The sequence below is a fragment of the Dipodomys ordii genome, unplaced genomic scaffold (assembly GCF_000151885.1).
Source record: "Dipodomys ordii isolate 6190 unplaced genomic scaffold, Dord_2.0 Scaffold19, whole genome shotgun sequence".
Lineage (NCBI taxonomy): Eukaryota > Metazoa > Chordata > Mammalia > Rodentia > Heteromyidae > Dipodomys > Dipodomys ordii.
Window position 1 is genome coordinate 12,553,838 of NW_012267235.1, and position 19,831 is coordinate 12,573,668.

At 43.6% G+C, this 19,831-nt stretch overlaps 1 protein-coding gene across 1 annotated transcript in view; it reads right to left on the reverse strand.

The window, feature by feature from the left end:
• Window positions 1-19,831, reverse strand: part of LOC105983295 (arachidonate 12-lipoxygenase, 12S-type-like) — a 34,294-nt gene that overhangs the window by 6,895 nt on the left and 7,568 nt on the right. Inside the window, 5 exon segments of the mRNA XM_013013132.1 lie at window positions 339-432; window positions 3,126-3,264; window positions 3,477-3,533; window positions 5,537-5,742; window positions 6,228-6,433. Coding sequence (XP_012868586.1) covers window positions 339-432; window positions 3,126-3,264; window positions 3,477-3,533; window positions 5,537-5,742; window positions 6,228-6,433 — 702 coding nt within the window.

Sequence of the window (19,831 nt, forward strand, 5' to 3'; positions counted from 1 at the left end):
ACATAAGCAGAAAAAGCTGGAAGTGGCGCTGTGGCTCAAGTGGTAGAGTGCTAGCCTTGAGCTGAAGAGCTGAGGGACAGCGCCCAGGCCCAGAGTTTAGGTCCCACAACTGGCAATAAATAAATAAAAAATCTAGTGTTCAACAGATTCAAAGGCTGCTATGAGCCTGAGGATAAGTACCAACAGAAGCCATGATGATTGTCAGAAAGCAATGACAGGCTGCCAGCAATTCTGACATGCTTTGAACTGTTCTAAGTAATGAGACAAGAGACTTTGTCTCTGGGCAAAAGATAATGTGAACAGAGTAAATGTTTGGGGGAGATTTCCAGACCACTTACCTGGATGACCATGAGATGTAGCTTCCCTTTGCTGTCCATCTTCAGCATAACAAGGCGGGCAGCCAAGTAAAGCTCATGTCCGTGAATTTCATGGCTGGAATTCCATCCAGCAGGATAAAGTCAGCCTCAAACAGTGAGTCAGTCTGGGGAAAAGGGTCAACCTATCTATCTATGGTTGGATTCCAAAGTCAGCCTCCAGAGCAAAAGGAAAGAGTTGTAAAGATATTCCATCTAGGTTTTTGCCATTTTTTCTACTTCTGTAGTTTAGTTAGAGTAGCAGAGTTGACTAAACAATCCAAAGCAACAGATCTAAAGCATCTTATTTCACACAAAAAAAGAAGCAGAGTCTTTTTTTGGTACATGAAATTTTTGTAGTGGATGGAGTTATAAGGACTACAGATTGGGGGCTGGGAAGGTGGCTCAGTGGCAGAGCGCTTGCCTTGCATGCCTGAGGCCCTGAGTTCGATTCCTCAGCACCACATAAGCAAAAAGAAAAAAAAAGGACTACAGGTTGTCAATCCCTTGTACTCCACAGATTAGTTAAAGTCTTCCCTTGTCAAGATGGCCAGATCCTAGTTATCTCCGGTCTACTATCTTGTTGGACATTGGTCCTGCATTTTCTCCCTACATATCATATAAATCTCTATATTTTCCTAGCAGAGGACTTCAGTGTGGTAGCCTCCATTCCCTTATACTCACCTTGTGGTCCGTCCCCATCACTTCTGCTTGCCATACTACCAAAGAGGAAAACAACCATATATGGGAGAAAGTACCTGGAGTTCTTTCTCCAATTAGCCTTGAAGCCCTTCTGTCCCAGAGGGCAACACCAGCCTGGAGGGCAGAGAGGTGGAGCATCTCAACAACATGGGGTTGGCACCACTGAAGAACTAGTAGCCAAAAAGCTCATTCTGTCAATGCTGGTGAACCATCTCTGTGAGGAGAGGATATTTACCCTCTCTACAGGCTATATTCAAGGGTTATAGAGATGTGACCATCTTTTATCCAGAGTTGAGGCCTCCATGAGACCACCAGGTACACTATGTCCTTATTTTACAAGGAGTTCTTATTTTATCATACATGAAATATAGCAGGTAGGCCATCAGAAATGGCAATCAAGAAACTATAAGACAGCTGGACTCTTGTGAGTGTTAGAATCAGTGGGGTGAGAAGTCTCATTGATGTCAAGGCCATGCATGCCTCCCCCCACCCCCCTGCTGGGGAGCAGGGTATCAAAGGGGGTCCACTGGTGGGTGGTTTGTTTGGGCCGACCACCAGATTAGGGAGGCAAGAGGTTTCAGAGAAGACATAGAGAAAGAGACATGCTTCAAGAGACATGCCTCCCAGAGCGGAGCAGAGCAGGCCTGAGGAATGCCCAGGCTGGCAGAGAAGCCCAAGGAGATCCAGGCCAGAGGAGAGCCCCATGCAGGGCTGAGAGGCCTGTGCGTATGCCTGTGAAGAGCATAGAGGCCTGCACAGAGGCCAGAGGACCGTAGAGAGGCCTGTAAAGAGCAGAGAGGCCTGCAGAGAGCCAAGATGCTTGTGAAGATGTAGAGAGGCCTTCAGATACAGGAGAGGCCTATGGAGATGTGAAGAGGCCTGTGGAGATGGGAGAAGCCTGTGGAGATCAGAGAGACCTGCAGAGATTGGAGAGGCCTGTGGAGAGGCCTGTGGAGAGCAGAGAGACCTGGGGGAAGGAGGAAAAATGAAAAAAAAAACAAACTTGCGTCCTTGGGGTACAGCTGCTCCTAATTCTGAGGTAACCCAGGACAGCATTGCAGACCAACTAATAAAACTCCTTTGTCACCTTTAACCATGCCTCTGTGGGTTTTCTCGCTTGTAGGTCATTACAGCGAGAGCCTGAAAATCCACGCTGTGAGACCCCTAAAGGATTGGGAGTTTGGAATGCCTTCTCCCAACATACTCTTAGAACAGTGAGAGTTTCCTGGAAAGGTCAATCAGTCCTAGCTTTACAGGGATTCAGATGTCTATCCTGGGTGTGGGCTAACTCTACCCTAAATGGTGTGGGAGCCTGAGGGAAGACTTAGGTTTATACAAATTGTAAGCTGTTTACTGTTTAGCTCTCCCTCCCAGAATAAGGAGGTCATCCACCACTTGTATATAGAGTATTGTCACAGGTTGAAGTTTATACCTTATTTACTACACAAGACCAATAAAAACCTTGATTAATGGAACCTTGGGATCTGAAGCTGGCAGAAGGCTACAGGTCCCCTGGTACCTCAAACCTCAATTCCATGGTCTGGTCTCCATAACTGCCTTGTGGGTGGGTTAAAGGGCATGTTGTGGTTGCAACAGGTGCTGGTGTCTCATACCTGTAATCCTTGCTATTCAGGAGGATGAGCTCTGAGGACTGTAGTTCAAAACCAGCCTGGGCAGGAAAGTCCATAAGACTCATTTCCAATTAACCACCAGAAAACTGGAAGTGGCTCTGTGATAGAAAGTGGTAAATCACTAACCCTGAGCAAAAAAGGCTCAGGGACAGCATTCAGGCCCTGAGTTCAACCCCCACACTGATCAAAAAAGAAAAGAAAAAAGAAGTGACCATTAAAGTTTATAGAGACTTAAGGGAGTCACTAACCAGCTCTCTTCTTGCCCCAGTAAATCTACTCAAAGTCCACCAGATGGCTCCAGGATGTCATGAAGTACAAACATGCTTGAGGGCAACCTTCAGAGACCTAGGACAGGGTTAAGGATGAAACCACCAACTTACCAAATTCTACCTGTTTGGGGATCTGACAGCCTCCCACTCTACTCCCAACACTTCCTTACCTTACCCTGATGGCCCATTCAATGTCCTGCTTCTTCTCTTTGTGGAATCTCATATTTAGGGGTAAGTCATTCTTACAGTCTGCAGCTATGGACAGTGGCAACACTTCCTTCCAGATGACACAGCTAAAAGATGGGGACCAAGCATCAAGAAGGCATGCTGAAGTCCATAATGGAGAAAGGGGCAGGAAAAGGGAAGGGGCAGGTGACTATGGTAGAATGGAGTCTACCACACTACAGTCCTCTGCCAGGAAAATCTAGAGATTCATGTGATATGTAAGGGGAAAATACAGGACCAATGGCAACCAACCAGAAAAGCCTGTGGATAGTGATCTCTGGTAGATCCATTCATTGTCTTTCCTCCAGTTTCTTCTCTATATTTCTGGAAGATATCCAAGGCATTGTCTCCTCCTGCCAGGCAGGCGAGGGAGATACGAAGAGGGCTGACCACCTTGCTTTATCCAATCTCATGGTACACCTTGGCTTGTCCTAATCTCTTATTTCTTAATTGTTACTGCATCATATTCCTACTCCTTTGTCTCTAACTCTTGTGATTGCTTATCATTTATGCCATCCTCATCCAGCCTCTTTTTTTTATTTCACCAATCTTAGCCCTCATAATTGTCTTGGGATAAAAATGGAATGCTTGCCATTCATTCTTAACCCTTAACTCAAATTTCCCTACCTGTCCATTTCCTTCCTGATTCATGCATTCTCTTCTTAAAACCTGCCATGGCTACACCTATCCCACATTATCCCATATTGCTTCTGTTTAATTGTACCTGTCCTTTTCATCTGTCCAAATGACGTTTCTTGTTCACTACGCTTTCATCCTGAGACTGTCCTTCATCTTCTCTCATTAGATATTCATAAACTAAGGAAATTGATGTGCGCTACCCTCAACTCTGCCATCTCACCTGTCCTAGAAGATAAATAACTTCTCTTTCTCCTCCTTTCTTTCTCTCTCCTCTCCTTCCCACCCTCCCTCTCTCTCCCTCTGTCTTCCTTGCCCCTCCCTTCCTGCCTTCCTCCCTCTTTCTTGCCTCTCTCTCTCTCTTCCTTTCTGTGCAGACACTGGGATTTGAACTCAAGGTCACTGTTTCTTCGCTTTTTCACTCAAAGTTGGCACTCCACCTTTTGAACCACAATTCTACTTTTAGCTTTTGGCTAGTTATTTGAAAATGAGTCTTACAGATTTTTCTTCTTGGCTTGGCTTCAAACCTCAGTCCTAAGATCTTAGCCTCCTGAGTAGCTAGGATTATAGGCATGAGACAATGGCATCTTCCTTCCTTCCTTCCTTCCTATCCTTTCTTCCTTCTTTTCTCCCTCCCTCTCTCCCTTCTTTCCTTCCTTCCTTCCTTTTTTTTGGGGGGTCCAGTCGTGGGGCCTGAACTCTGGGCCTGGGTGCTGTCCCTCAGCTCTTCAGTTCAAGGCTAGCCCTCTACCACTTGAGCCACAGCGCCACTTCTGGCTTTTTTCTTTTTGCTTATGTGGTGTTGGGGAATCAAACCCAGGGCCTCATGCATGCAAGGCAAGCGCTCTACCACTGAGCCACCTTCCCAGCCCCCTTCCTTCCTTTTATCCCTTTCTTTTCTTTCTTTCTGTTCAGAAGATAATTTCTTGTTTCTGTTTACCTGTAACCTCTTTACAACATACTTTATATTTGTTAACCTGATCGGTTCCTATTCTTACTTTGTGTTCATCAGTCCCTCAAAGGTGCCTTGTTTCCATTCTTTCTCTTCGGTTATCTCTCTTACAATTACAATGAAGGTAACCAATTCTATATTTGCTCTTTTCAGGCATCCCCACCTTTTACCTCTCCCCTTGTCCCTCAGTGAATCATCCATATTTCCCCCATTTCTCTAGTTCTACAACATCATTCTATTAGCTCTGTCAGCTGTCACCACTCAAGAGTCACCTGTCATCTGCAATTACCTGGGCCCTTCACCTGCCCTTGCTAACTTGTTCTGTTACTTTGGCTTTTCTTTTCCATCATTGTTACAACTCTTGTCCCTGATCTCACCTTGTTGGAATACTGGGTCTTCAGATCACTTATTCTCTGTCACTGTGTTTTACTTGTGGACTTTTTTTTTTTTTGGTCAATCGTGGGGCTTGAACTCTGGGCTTGGACACAGTTTTCTGGTGGTTAATTGGAGATAAGAGTCTCATGGACTTTGCTGCCCGGGCTGGCTTTGAACCCATGATCCTCAGATCTCAGCATCCTGAATAGGTTTACAGATGAGCCACTGGCACCTGGCTACTTGTGGACTTTCTATTTTTTCCACCTTCCTTGCATGCGGATACCAATCCTTTCATTGTCCTTTCTCTAAGTAATTCCCCTCCAAGCCTCCTCATCCTGCCTCTCCCACTGCTGGCCAGCTAGGCCATGTGCTCACTTTCCCAATGCTGCCCGCTCACCCGTGCCCTCAGGCTCACCATGCCCTGGCCCTTAACCCAGCGGTAGCATGGGAAGGCCACCTCTGCGCAGGCTCTGGGGCCCGGCACTGTGATTCGGTTGCAGAACCACATATCATCCATTAGTACATGCTCTTTGTGCAGCTTCACGAACTGCAATGACCCCAAGTTCTGGAGGGATTCAAGGTCAAATTCCTCTTCCTGTGGGGGCCCAAACCACCAGACTTAGCAAGGACTGGGAGAGGCTGCTCGAGAACAGAGCCGCCCCCTTAGCCAGCCTGTTTACCAGGGCCACACCACCTCACACCACCTGCCCAGTGGATCTCAGAGGATCTGCTGCAGCCAGAAGAGAAGAGGCCACAGCCCGCTACTTGCCTGACTCGAGCTGATGGTGGACCATCCTCACCATCATCTATTTCCCACAATCCACTGAGCTTCCCATCTGACCACTGGACGGGTATTCGGGTTCTGTGCCATTTGGAGAAGGGTTAGGGATACACTCAGCCCAAACCTCTGGCTCCCAACCTTGTCCCTCCCTGCTCCCCCAACAGATTCTCCACTCTGTGGACACAAGTTCCAGCTATGGTGCTTGTATTGCCACTCACTCCTCAGCCTGTCAGTCACTGCCCCTCGACCTCTCCCCCTCCACAGTCGTAGCAGGCCAGGGATCCTGGGCCCCTCTCTATCTGGCCCTGAGGAGGCCGCAGGTGCAGCCTCAGCTCCAGCTCTGTCTCCCTGCGCTCTCCAACCAGCCACAGTTGCACAGTGCGGCAAGACCCGGAGAAGCGCCAGGCCTTGGTGGCCAAGCGGATGCCTTGAGGACTCTGGCCTGTAGTTTTATGGGTCCGCAGGAATGCTGAGTGCTGCTCTTGATGTGTTTTCTGCAGCACCCTGTCCTAGGCTTAATAAAGCAGGGATCTGGGAGTCTGCCCCCTGTAGAATTGGGGCACTCCAGATCCCCACCCTTGACAAGCCTGAAGCTGCAATTGTTCCTGATGAAGGTGGGAAGGACTCTGGGAAGTGGGGACCTAGATGGGGACAGAAGGGGAGTGAAGGATTGACCCCCACCCTATTGTCCCAGGCCCATACAAACTCCAGGCCAAATCTCAGGTATGTGTGAACTTGTTTGAAGTGCAGGCAGGGCCATCCACCTAAGCCCAGCTGTAAACATCCCATTATGGGCCCAACTGAAAGGCCCCCACCTCCCTGCCTCCTTGCTTGGACCTCCTATAAAAACCCAGCTCCTGTCCAACTCTCCGGCACAACCTCCAAACCTGTGGGAAGGTCTGTGTCCCTCGCTGTCCCTCAGTAAACAGTCCTGGCCTGTTGATGATCCAGTCTGGCCTATTCCATTTCCATACTCCTCCATTTTCCTAACAGGGAGATTCACCAAATTTCTCTCCAGGCCCTTTATCTCCCCCCTTCCCGTTTTTTAATTCTGATATAACGCTAGTGAGCATTTTCAGAAGAGGTTTTGGATGCCACTGGTTGGGATTTGCCTCCCTCCGGGTCTGCCTTTCAGCTCAATGAGGCAACTCCTTCCCATGGCTGGTCTGCCAGAGAAAGGGGAAGGGGGCATGTCCCTGTGGGCCAGGCTAGGGACAACCCAGATTCAGAGAAAAATTGGAGTGTTCATACTAAAATAATTTTCTACATCAACCCATTTAGAAAATAGCTAATTTAATTTTCTCCTTTTGTTTTCTACTTTGCAACACTCACCCCAAAAGAAATCAGCAATTCCAGTATACTTGTCCCCTTCCTATTTATAGAATTACACCATGTTTTTTTTCTTCCACAGAAATAAACAATTTTTTGGGGGGGTCAGGTCATGGGGCCTGAACTCTGGGCCTGGGCGCTGTCCCTCAGCTCTTCAGCTCAAAGCTAGCGCTCTACCACTTAAGCCATAGTGCCACTTCTGGCTTTTTTCTTTTTGCTTATGTGGTGTTGGGGAATCAAACCCAGGGCCTCAGGCATGCAAGGCAAGCGCTCTACCACTGAGCCACCTTCCCAGCCCCATAAACAATTTTTTGTTGTTGTTAGAACGTGCTTTTTTCTTTCTCTCTCTCTTTTTTTAAACAATACTAAATTGTCAAAACAGGTAAGAGAAAACTCCATGATGGGAATATTCAAATCAGTAAGATTTTTTTTTCATTATCTTTTAGGATTTATTTATTTATTTGGTGGTACCAGAGTTTGAACTCAGCCTTGCCCACACATCCTATCATTTGAATCATACCTTGAGCCTTTTTTGAATTTAGGTTATTTTTAAGGTAAGGTATTATTATTATTATTTTCATTTTCTGGTCTTGGAGCTTGAAGTCAGGACCTGGGTGCTGTTGTTTAGCTTTTTTGCTAAGATAAAATGCCATAGACTTTCCTGCCCAGGCTAGCTTTGAATTACAACCTGCAGATTTCAGCCTCCTGAGTAGGTAAGATTACAGGTGTGAGCCACTGATAGGCATCAGTGGCAGTGGCTGTTTTTGCCTGCTGGCCTTGGAATAAAATCTACTCGATCTCTGCTTCTGAAGTAGTTGAGAAGTAGTTGAGATGATAGACGTGAGCTCTCCTTCCTGGCTGGAGTTCCCCTCTTGCTGGACTTTTATGGTATTATTTATAGTTATTATTTATGATGAATCATATGTATATATGTATATATTCACACATCTCTACATATCTTTTATACAGAGCTTTTATATTATGTCATAGATTCTCCAGAGTGAGACTGCTGTGTTGAATCATATGCATATATATTTTATGTTAATATTGGAAAATTGTTTTCCCAAAAGTTGGTAATAAGATATCAGGACATACATCTCCCTCACCAACACAAAGAGTTATCACTCTCCCCTCCACCCCCCCCTTTTTGTCAGTTTTAAGGCATTTTAAATGCTTTCTATTTTCATAGTTGCAAATAATCCATTTAGCCTGTATTTAACCTTCATCCTTGTTAGTCCAACCTCCTTCCACTAGTATTTTCCTCTCATGGTAGTTTTGATTTGCATTTTCTTTCTTTTTGTCCTTTGTGGGGCTTGAACTCAGGTCCTGGGTTCTGTCCTGGAGGTTTTTTTGTGCTCAAGTACTCTACCACTTTGAGCCACAGTACCACTTCCAGTTTTCTGGTGGTTAGTTGGAGATAACAGTCTCATGAACTTTCCTGCACAGTCTGGTTTTGAATCATAGGCCTCAGATCTCAGCTTCCTGAGTAGCTAGGATTACAGATGTGAGCCCCTGGCGCTCTTTATAACACTCTGGCAGGTAAAATTGTGAAAAGTTGGGTAGATGGGAAGGTCTGGAATTTTCCCCTGCTTACAAGTGAATCAGTTAGCCAATTACTGTCTATGGGAGGCTAGCAGAAGCCACAGTCTCTTGGATCACAGGAAAAGAACTTCATTATTCACAGAAGGAGCAATGTCAAGAACTTCATGTTCACATTGCTTGCTCCTAAACACATAGTCCCATGGAGGTGACATGGATGGGCCTAGCTGAGTTTCAGTACAGGAGATTTGGAGGGGCTCATACTATTATGTTGAAGCAGAAGCAAATCTGCTCTGCTTCGGGGAGACATTTACCTCATCCCTCAAATTTTCTCCCTGCAAACTCATCCTTCAGACTCACCCTAAGAAAACTAGGACATTGTGTACTTGGCATTACTAGAAGAATGGTTCCAGGCACTCAAGACTCATGGCAAATTGCCTCTTCCAGGACAAGGTGGGGGTTTAACCACTTGAAACCCTCTAATACTTTCCTATGGATATAAATTAATGTTTAAGTCCCTTGCTAAAATCTAGTGCTACATGTCCAAGCCTACTCTGAATTTAGTGGTAAAGAAGTAATGAAAGAGAGTTGGGGTGTGTGTGTGTGTGTGTGTGTGTGTGTGTGTGTGAATTCCTTCACATGGTCTTGGCAAATTCCTGGGCATTGATAGAGCATTTCCTACCCTATCCTACTAATCTTAAACTAGAAAAGATAATGATGCTTCTCTGCCTGGTGGATTCTTCACTCTGCATTAAGACATTCAGTGTGTTTCCACCAGAAAAAAAATGTGTATGTGTGTGTGTGTTTGTGTGTTTGTCTGTGTGTCTGTCTATCTGTGTGTCTGTCTGTCTGTTCTGGTACTGGGGCTTGAACTCAGGGTCTTGTGCTCTTGCTTAGCTTTTTTGTTCAAGACTAGTGCTCTACTACTTAAGCCACAGCTCCACTTTCATCCATAAAAAAATTTGTCATGCCGGGCGCTGGTGGCTCACGCCTATAATCCTAGCCACTCAGGAGGCTGAGATCTGAGGAATGCAGTTCAAAGCCAGCCTGGGCCAGAAAGTCCATGAAACTCTTATCTCCAATAAACCACGAGAAAACCGGAAATGGTTCTATAGCTTAAGTGGTAGAGTGCTAGCCTTGAGCTGAAGAGTGCAGGGATAGCGCTCAGGCCCAGAGTTCAACCGACCAAAAAAAAAATTATCAGTCAACTTTCCATCACTGTGACAAAATATCTCATCTAATCAACTGAAAAAGACAAAAATATTCATTTTCTCTCCTGGTCCCAGTAAATTTTAAATCATGTCTAGGTAGAGAATTACTGTGGCAAGTAAAATAATATAGTAAAGCTGTTCACCCCATTGTAATGGGGGAAGCAATGACATAAGAGGAGATGTCAGGGTCTGAATATCCCCTCCAAGGTCACATCCCACTGGTTATACAGCCTCCAATAGCGCCATGGAGTTGAGATCTATCTTTTAGCACATTGATTTTGGAGATTGTGTACTATAATAATCTTCTTGTTCGCAAATGCTTACATACATCCCATACGAAATGTCTTTTGTCCATCTTCAAGAGTGCCTAAAGGGCTGGGAAAGTGGCTCAGTGGTAGATTGCTTGCCTTGCATGCATGAGGCCCTGGTTCGATTCCTCAGCACCACATAAGCAAAAAGAAAAAAGCCGGAAGTGGCACTGTGGTTCAAGTGGTAGAGCTCTAGCCTTGAGCTGAAGAACTGAGGGACAGCACCCAGGCCCAGAGTTCAGGCCCCATGACCCAACCCCCCCCCCAAAAAAAGTTCCTAAAGCTTCAAAAGTCGAACATTGCTCAAAAATCCAAATCCAAACTTCTAGCTATGATCTCCTGTATAAACCATACTTTAAAAATTACATAGTCAAGTATCAATGGCTCACACATGAAATTCAGGCTACACAGGATTCTTTCTTTTTCTTTCTTTTCTTTCTTTCTTCATTCCTTCCTTTCTTTTCCTATTTTTCTTTCTTTTTCTGTCTTTCTTTCTTTCTTTCCTTTTTCTTTCTTCCTTTGTTTTCTTCCTTTTCTTTCTTTCTCTCCCTGAATCTCCCTAACTCTCCCTCCCTCTTTTTCTCTTTCTTTTACTTTCTCTTCTTTCCTTCTTTTCTTTCTCTCCCTTCCTCCTTCACTCACTGTCTTTCTCTTAGTACTGAGGCTTGATCTCAGGGCCTAGGCACTGTCCTATAGTTTTTTTGCTCAAGGCTACAGCCCAGTCACTTGAGCCACAGATCCACTTCTGGACTTTTGGTGGTTAATTGGAGCTAAACGTCTTACAGACTTTCCTGTCCTAGCTAGCATCAAACCATTAGTCTCATATCTCAGCCTCCTGAGTTGCTAAGATTACAGGTGTGAGCCACTGGCACCAGCTTTTGTTTTTAAAGGTTGTTTTAGCAACCGTACTCTTCTTGGTCACAACTTTAAATACTTTTGTTTTCTGACAAAACTACAAACATTTCAAATCTTTTGGCCCTGATGTTTTTTGCTCTTAATTGTTACACCAAATCTGACCAGAGCAGGTATGCTACTAACAGAATTCTGTGATGTTTTGAAATTTTTTTCCATTGGATTTATTAGTTCATTACATTTAACTCAGTCTCCCATGAAATCTTGGGGCATGGGCAAAATGTAGATAGAGTCTTCACTAGATACAAGACAAATGATCTCTGGTCTATTTCAACAGGTCCTCATTTTCACCCAAAGCCTGATGAGTTGAAGCATCCATTTGTATCAGCGCTCTGGTCTTCTGAGCTCCCACCAGAATCACCTGTTGAGCTCTGCTTATGGCATTCGAGTCTTTCATTAGTCTGTTCTCCAAACTTTTCCAAATTCCTACTTTAAATGATAGCAGCATCTCAGAACACCATTGTTTGGTATAATCACAGAAACAGCAAAACTTGACCTCTCAGGACCAATTTTATGTGCTAGCCAGCTTTCTATTAGTATGACAAAAATACTGAAAATAATCCAATAAAAAAGAAGAAATACTTACTTTGGCTCACAGTTTCCAAGAGTCTAGTCCATATTCACGTGGTCCCATTACTCTGGGCTTGGAGGTGAGGCAGAAAAATCACAACCAGGACCATTGCAAGGCTAGGCATGATGGCTCACACCTGTAATCCCAGCTATGCAGGAAGCCATAGGTAGGCCATTGAGGTCCAAGTTCAGTCCTCAGCAAAAATGTGAGACCCCATATGAAAAAGTAACTAAAACAAAAAGGAGTGGAAATGTAGCTTAAGAGTCAGAGTGTCTTCCTAGCAAGCATGTGGTCCTAAAGTTCGTCCTCAGTACTGTAGGAGAAAAGAAAAGGACCATGGGTTGGAGCAAAGCTGCTTCCCCCAATGGCAGCCTGGAAGCAGAGAGAGATAGCAGGGTCCAGGAGCCAATACCCCCTTCAAAGGCACACCATTGGTCACTTACGTCCTTCTGGACTCCGCCTCCTAAAGACTGTACCACCTCCCAGGAGCTCCATTGTCTTACATCTAAGATTCTAGCACAAGGCATTTTAGTACATAGACATTTCAGATCCAAATCAACACAGAAAGGATTTCTTTATGGGATAACAGCAACTTTTCTATTCTGTCTATCTGAATCTTTATACAAGTTTCACACAAACAAATTTAAGCCAAGTACAGGTCCTCAATATCTTGACCAATTGTCAGGTTAACTTTTTGGTGGTTGTTGTTGTCAGTGGTGGGGCTTCAACTCAGGGCCCTGTCCCCAAGCTCTTTTTGCTCAAGGCAAGTACTTTATCACTTTGAGCTACAGCTCCACTTCTGGTTTTTCAAGTGGTTAATTGGAGATAAGAGTCTCACAGGGACTTTTCTTCCCTGGCTGGCTTTGAACAGTGATCCTCAGATCTCAGCCTCCCAAGTAGCTAGGATTACAGGCATGAGCCACTGGCCACCTGGCTTCAGATTAATTTTTTTTGTCGGACATGAGGCTTGATCTCTGGGCCTGGGCACTATCCCTCAGCTATTCAGCTCAAGGCTAGCACTCTACCATTTGAGCCACAGTGCCGCTTCTGACTTTTTCTGCTTTCTTTCATGCTTTTCTGCATGTGATACTGAGGAATTGAACCCAGGCCTCATGCATGCAAGGCAGGCACTTTACCACTGAGCCACCTTCCCAGCCTCAGGTTAACATTTTTAACATAAAACTTAGCTTCCTACATATCATTTAACAAATAAGCATAATAGGAATGATATAATTAAAATATTATTGTATTTGTTTTCTAGAACTGCCATTAAAAAAATCTTCCTATACTCTGGACGTTGAAACACCAGAAATTAACTTTCTCACTGTTCTAGAGGGAGAAAAATCCAAGAACAAACTATTAATAAGGTTGGTTTCTTTTTTTTTTCTTAAGTCTGACACAGTGATATGTTATTTTTGTTGTTGTTTTTTTTCCCAGTCCTGGAGCTTGAACTCAGGGCCTGGGCACTGTCCTTGAGCCTCTCTGTTTGCAAGGCTAACACTCTACCACTTGAGCCACAGCACCACTTATTGCCTTTTCTGTTTATGTGGTACTGAGGAATCGAAGCCAGGACTTCCTTCATGCATGCTAGGCAAGCACTCTACTGCTAAGCCACATTCCCAGCCCCAATAAGGTTGGTTTCTTATGAACTCTCTCTCTCTCTTTGCTGGTAGATGTCTGTCTTCTTGTTGCCTGTATATGTGGTCAGCCCTCTGAATGTGTGAGTCCTAGATGTCTCTCCCTGTGATTTAATGGCAGGAGAAATGGGAATAACTGCTAAATGGGCAAGAGTTCTTTCTTTGGACTGAGACAACGTTCTAGAATGAAGTAGTGGTGACAGTTGCACAACACTGTGACTTGTTCCCCTGGTGACCTAGCTGAATTTCTGCCCCACCCTAAACTTGTTTAGTTTGATGACAAGATGCTTGAAGAACCACAAGTTCCTCTTCAGGGGATTTTGCTAAAACCAGGTGGGTCTGAGATGGCTGAGGTATCAGGCAACCTCCAACTTCATTCCACCCCCCACTCCCACACTAAGTGACTCACCAACCAGTTCTGGGCCAGAAGAACCAGACCATAAAGGGAGCAAAAAGGGTGGGACCTGAGTTCTAGGAACTTTGCAGATTCTAGAAAAAAAGATACACATATTTCTGTCTTTTATGAGTCTGTGCTTTCCTCTCAAACCTTTTACCTAATATCTATGACTGCTTCAACTTCAACAGATGGAACAGTTGGCTATGAGGTGGACTTCCACGTCCCTGTTCGCTTTCCTACTCACTTCCTCATTCACTGGTCCCCATAACCCTGTGTTGTTGGGACCCAATTTCCATTTTGTTACTTGACTTCACACATCTCAACAGGAAAAGGACCTTATCTTAAGGGTTCTTAACAAGATGTGGGTAGCAATGATACTAAAAATCATAAAACTCTAAACTTTGACATGGTTACCTTTTGATTCTAATAGTGGATGGATGGGAGTGCTCAGAAGGGCCCCCTTCTCCACAAGCAAGAAACAGGCAACAAATGAATGGCTTCATTATGAGGTTTATGGTGGAGAGAGACTATGGGAACTCAACACTGGAGGAACTGGAGCTCTGTAAGATTTGGAGACCTTGGGGGGAGTAAAAGAACACACTGGCAACCTGAAAAAAGAACAGAACACACTGACAACCCCAGCCCTGCTTCCCCAGTGAGGAGGAGGGGTATTACTAGGTAATAGAGAAGTTCTATTTTCAGGTTTTTGAAGAACCACCATACTGATTTCCATAGCGGTTATACAAATTTACATTCCCACCAATAGTATACTAGGGTCTTCTCCCTTCCTGAATCCTCACAAGCATATATTGTTCATATTCTCGTGTGTGTGTGTGTGTGTGTGTGTGTGTGTGTGTGTGTGTGTGCGCCTGCTAGCTAGGGTTTGAACTCAGGGCCTGGGTTTCTTAGCTTTTTTTTCTCAAGACTGTTGCTGTATCACTTGAGCTACAAACTCTACTTCTGGCTTTTTGGTGATTAAATGGAAATAAATCTCATGAACTTTCCTGCCCAAGCTGGCTTTGAACCACAAAATCCTCAGTTCTCATCCTCCTAAGTAGCTAGGATAACAGACTTGAGACATTATCACTATTCTGATTCAGGTTAAACGGAACCTCAATATTGTTTTGATTTACATTTCTGTTATAGCCAGGGATGTTGAACATTCCTTCATGAATTTATTATCCATTTGAACTTCTGAGAAGTTATCTATCTAGCTCCTTTGGCCACTTATTGATTGGGTTATAAATTCTTTGGGGATTTAATTTTTTAAGCATCTTCAATATCTGGTCCTTGGACCCTTTTTAGATGGATTGCTGGCAAAGATCTTATGCCATTCTGTAAGCTGTCTTTTTAGCTTAGTGACAGTGTCCTTTCCTGTGCAGGAACTTTGTAGCTTGATGCAATCTCATTGACCAATTTTCTCATTTTCTGAGCCTCTGGTGTTCTGATGGGAATCCTTTTGTTCAGCAGTTTCCTTTTTTTCCTCTTGCGGCATTGTCCCTGAGCTCCTTTTTGCTCAAGATTAGTGCTCTACCACTTGAGCCACAGCTCAACTTTCAACTTTCTGGTGGTTAATTGGAGATTCTTGTCTCATAGACTGGGGCTGACTTCAAACTGATTCTCAGATCTCAGCTTGCTGAGTAGCTAGGATTACAGGCATGAGCTGCAAGTACCCGACCTTTTCTTTTCTTTTTTAATTTTTTTATTGTAAAAATACTGTACAGAGGGGTTACAGTTACATGAGTAAGGTAACGAGTATACTTCCTATTTGAGCATTGTTACGTCCTCCTTTGTTTTTCCCCACCATACCTACCTTCCCCACCTCCCCAACTCTTCCCTCCCTGCCTCTTTTTTTAAAAATTAAAACAAAAAGTGCCCCCAGAGAAGTGTCGAGTTCTATACAACATATACACAACATGTTATATTACTATTGAGTCATTTCCCTAAAAATCATAAAAAGAAAGCCATTCCCAAACCCAAGAAAGATGTGTTGTGTGAGAATCTCATGGATCAGATGTGTGCAGGTAGGTGATTCTGGCCAGGAGGGAGAGGGAGTCCTGTCTAGCTAGGCAGAGAAGTCAGGAGGGAAACTTGCACCTTCTGCTCTTGTTTCTGGGTACATAGCTCTGAAATAAGCAGCTCCTGTCCCTATACCTACAGTAACTCAGATTTTGATCTAGGTGAACCTACTAGTAATATCACAGCAGAGAAGTCAATGCTGTGTTTATAAGGGTATGAGAAAAAATAAGTACAACAAGAAAATAGGCTGAATTTGGTATAAACTCCAAATCCTTAACTAAAGCATGATAGTATTTTATTTTAATTCAGGGTATAGCAACTGTGTTAGTCCATGTTGTGCTGCTATAGCAGAGTAGTTTTAAATAACTAGGGAGTTTGTAATGGAAAGGAATTTATACAGAACAATTATAGAGCCTGGCAAACCAATATATTACCATTTGGCAAGGCCTTTTTTTGTCACATCATAACATGGAAGGAGGCATCACATGGAAAAAGCATGAGTGGAATAGGGAGTTCACTACTGGGATAAGGATATTCATGAGGGCAGAGTCCTCCTGACCCACAGGCCCCACCTGACAATATCATCACAATGGCTCTTAAACTTGAGCATGAATTTTAGAGAGTGGACAAACATTTATTTACAGATTACAACAATTAAAATTAAATATTTTACACACACATATACATACACAGACATAATATGCAGACACACATATATACATATATATGATATATATAGTATGCTATATACAGTATATATATATATATATATATATATATATACTATGGTATATACTATGATGTGTCCTTTCTGGAATACTATTTTATAATCTTTTTTTTTTGTCAGTCATGGGGTTTGAACTCAGCCTAGGCACTGTCCCTTCAGCTCAAGCTGAGCACTCTACCACTGTACAATGCCACTTCCAGTGTTTTGGTGGTTAATTGGAGATAAGAGTCTCAAGGACATTCCTGCCCAGGCTGGCTTGGAACCTCAATCCTCAGATCTCAGCCTCCTGAGTAGCTAGGATTAGAGTTGTGAGCCACTGGCACCTAGTCTATAAAATCTTTTAAAATGAAACATGCATACCACTTTACTCAGAAATCTCATGGTCTAAGTACAAAAGCTCTGCCTATAAAGTGATCTGTAGATATGAAAATATTCATTAAAGCACTTACCAAAGTTGTGACTATTAGTTGTAATATAAACTTTTAGGGAAATTCTAAAAGCTGATGAAAAGAATAGTTAGATCTCTACCTACTAATCTGAATATTCTCATCAAGTAGTCCATTCCTATCACACATTAGTAATTGCATCATGTCTTGTTAAAAGCAATTTCCAAGAAAATATTTATACTACAACAACTTCATTTTGGTGGCAGAAATCACCATGTATAAATGATTCTATAAACAGGAAGAAGTAGAAGTATGGAGTTATGCTAAGCTGTTAAATTTGATCTCTTTGGGTAGGTTTTGGGAGTAGAAAACAGAAGGGAGGGGCTGGGAAGGTGGCTCAGTGGTAGAGCGCTTGCCTTGCATGCCTGAGGCCCTGGGTTCGATTCCTCAGCACCACATAAGCAAAAAGAAAAAAAGCCGGAAGTGGCGCTGTGGCTCAAGTAGTAGAGCACTAGCCTTGAGCTGAAGAGCTGAGGGACAGCGCTCAGGCCCAGAGTTCAGGCCCCACAACCGGACCCCCCCAAAAAAAAACAGAAGGGGAAAAATAACCACATCCCAGCCCAGATTCATGTGTAGAAATATTAACCCTTAGTACCTTGTACCTCAGGACATAACTACATTTCAAGACAAAGATTTTAAAAGGCAATTGCAATAAAATGAAGTCATGTGGGTGGGCCTTGTGACTTGTACAAGGAAAGATGATTAAGACCCAGACATACATAGAACAAAAAAGGTATTTGAAAGAACAGGAAGAAGATGCCTATCAACAATCGAAGAGAGAAGCCCACAGAAGTCAACCCTGCCAACAATTTGATTTATAGACACTAGGCTACAAAACTATGAGGAAATAAATGTATATTGTTAAGCTACCCTTTCTGTGGTAATTTGTAATCCAAGCTTTACAAGGAATACCCTGGTAGATTTATGTTCACCCCAGCCCTCTTCCCAACCCTAATGCTAACTTTAACCCTTTTGGCCAGGGACCAGGTTACCAGTCCCAGTGCTGAACTACAACACAGGCCATGTTTTATTAGATTTTTCTTTCCATCTTCAACAAGCAAAGGCCAATGACCAAATGGGGTATGGAAGCTACCTGAGGGAGTCACAGGAACCAGTCCCTGGGGTGCATTTCTTTATTACCATTTCTCTTTCCCATATTTTGCACTTATTAGTTTCTCAGCTTTATCCATTGCTTTCCTGTTGTTGGTCTCTGCTCTTCCTAGATGGCCCAGACTTTAAATGTGTCCCTCCCAATATGCTCTTGCTTATGAGATGACATAACAGAGCAGTTGCAAAGGTCTAATGGAATGTAGTGAGGACATCTCATGCTGTGATACAATTAGGACTGTAACACAGGCCACAGAACCCCATGTTCTAAAAGGTCTTTTTCTGTTTTGTTTTTGTTGGTCGTGGGGCTTGAACTCTGGGCCTGGGTGCTGTCCCTCAGCTCTTCAGCTCAAGGCAAGCACTTTACTAATTGAGCCACAGTGCCACTTCCATTTTTCTGAGACAAGAGTCTCATGGACATTCCTGCCCGGGATGGCTTTGAACCATGACCCTCAGATCTCAGCCTCCTGCGTAGCTAAGATTACAGTACAGGTGTGAGCACTGGCACCTGGCTCTAAAAGGTTTTTCAAACACAACACATTCATGTTCTTTCTTTTCTTTTCTTTTTTGCTTCTTTTTGTCTGCCCTGGGGTGTCAAGAACTCTGGGGCTAGCTGTGAGACCAGGAAAGGGCTAAGAGGTTGGACTGCCACCTCATTAGTACTCAGAAGGCTGAGAACTGGACCCTGGAAAGGTCAGACAAAGTAAACAAATGTGTAAGGTATTGATGTTTAAGTTAGAACTCTTTGAACTCTATAAAGCTTGAGACCTTGGGAATAAGATGACTATTTTATATTAAGGTGAAATGTTTCTTGCTTCTCTCTTCTCCCTAACAATAAGGGGGTCAATTATCACTATGCATATAAACTATATCTCACGTTAATGGCTGTAACCACATGATAGATACCTTGTTTTCTGCACGAACCCCTCAGCTGATCTAAATAAACAGGCTTGCTTACAGGAGCTTGGGGTCCAGTGAGCACTGAACCCCTTGGCTCCCTCTCCCCTATCTGTGTCTTTTCTCATTTCTTTGGACTCCAGTATTCCATTGTGCTGTCCCAGGCTGTGAGTATTAACACTGGAGCTTGAACTAAGGGCCTAGGCACTATCCCTGAACTTTTGTGCTCAAGGCTAGTGCTCTATCACTTTGAGCCACAGACCCATTTCCAGCTTTTGGATAGTTAATTGGAGATGATTCTCAGACTTTACTACCCAGGCTGGCTTTGAACTGAGATCCTCAGATCACAGCTTCCTGAGTAGCTAGGATTATAGGTATGAGCCACCAGTGCCCAGCTAGAAAGGGTTTTTTTTAAAGTTATATTCTTAAGGTTTTCCTCCTAGATCATGGTTGTCTGTGTTACTGTGTGTCTTTACCTGGCATACTAGCAGATGTACCTGTTAGAGTTCTTACGCCTCAGCATATTCTCTCTGCTTCTCTTTTAAAACCCTGAAGTCCAATGAAAAAAGGAATTTCTTTTCCACAAATACATATCTGCTGCCTTATCTTTTCCAATTCTGGCACTTCTTATTTTCTGTCAAAATTATACCAATTCCCAGATAATGTGATGTCAGGAAAATGAACCCTTAGATATGTATTTTAATGTTTTTTCATTCATGCATGTGTTTCTAACGCATTTATAAGATTATCTCGTTGTTGCTTTGTATGTCCCTCCCCCACAGTATAACCCCTGCTTTCACTATATTT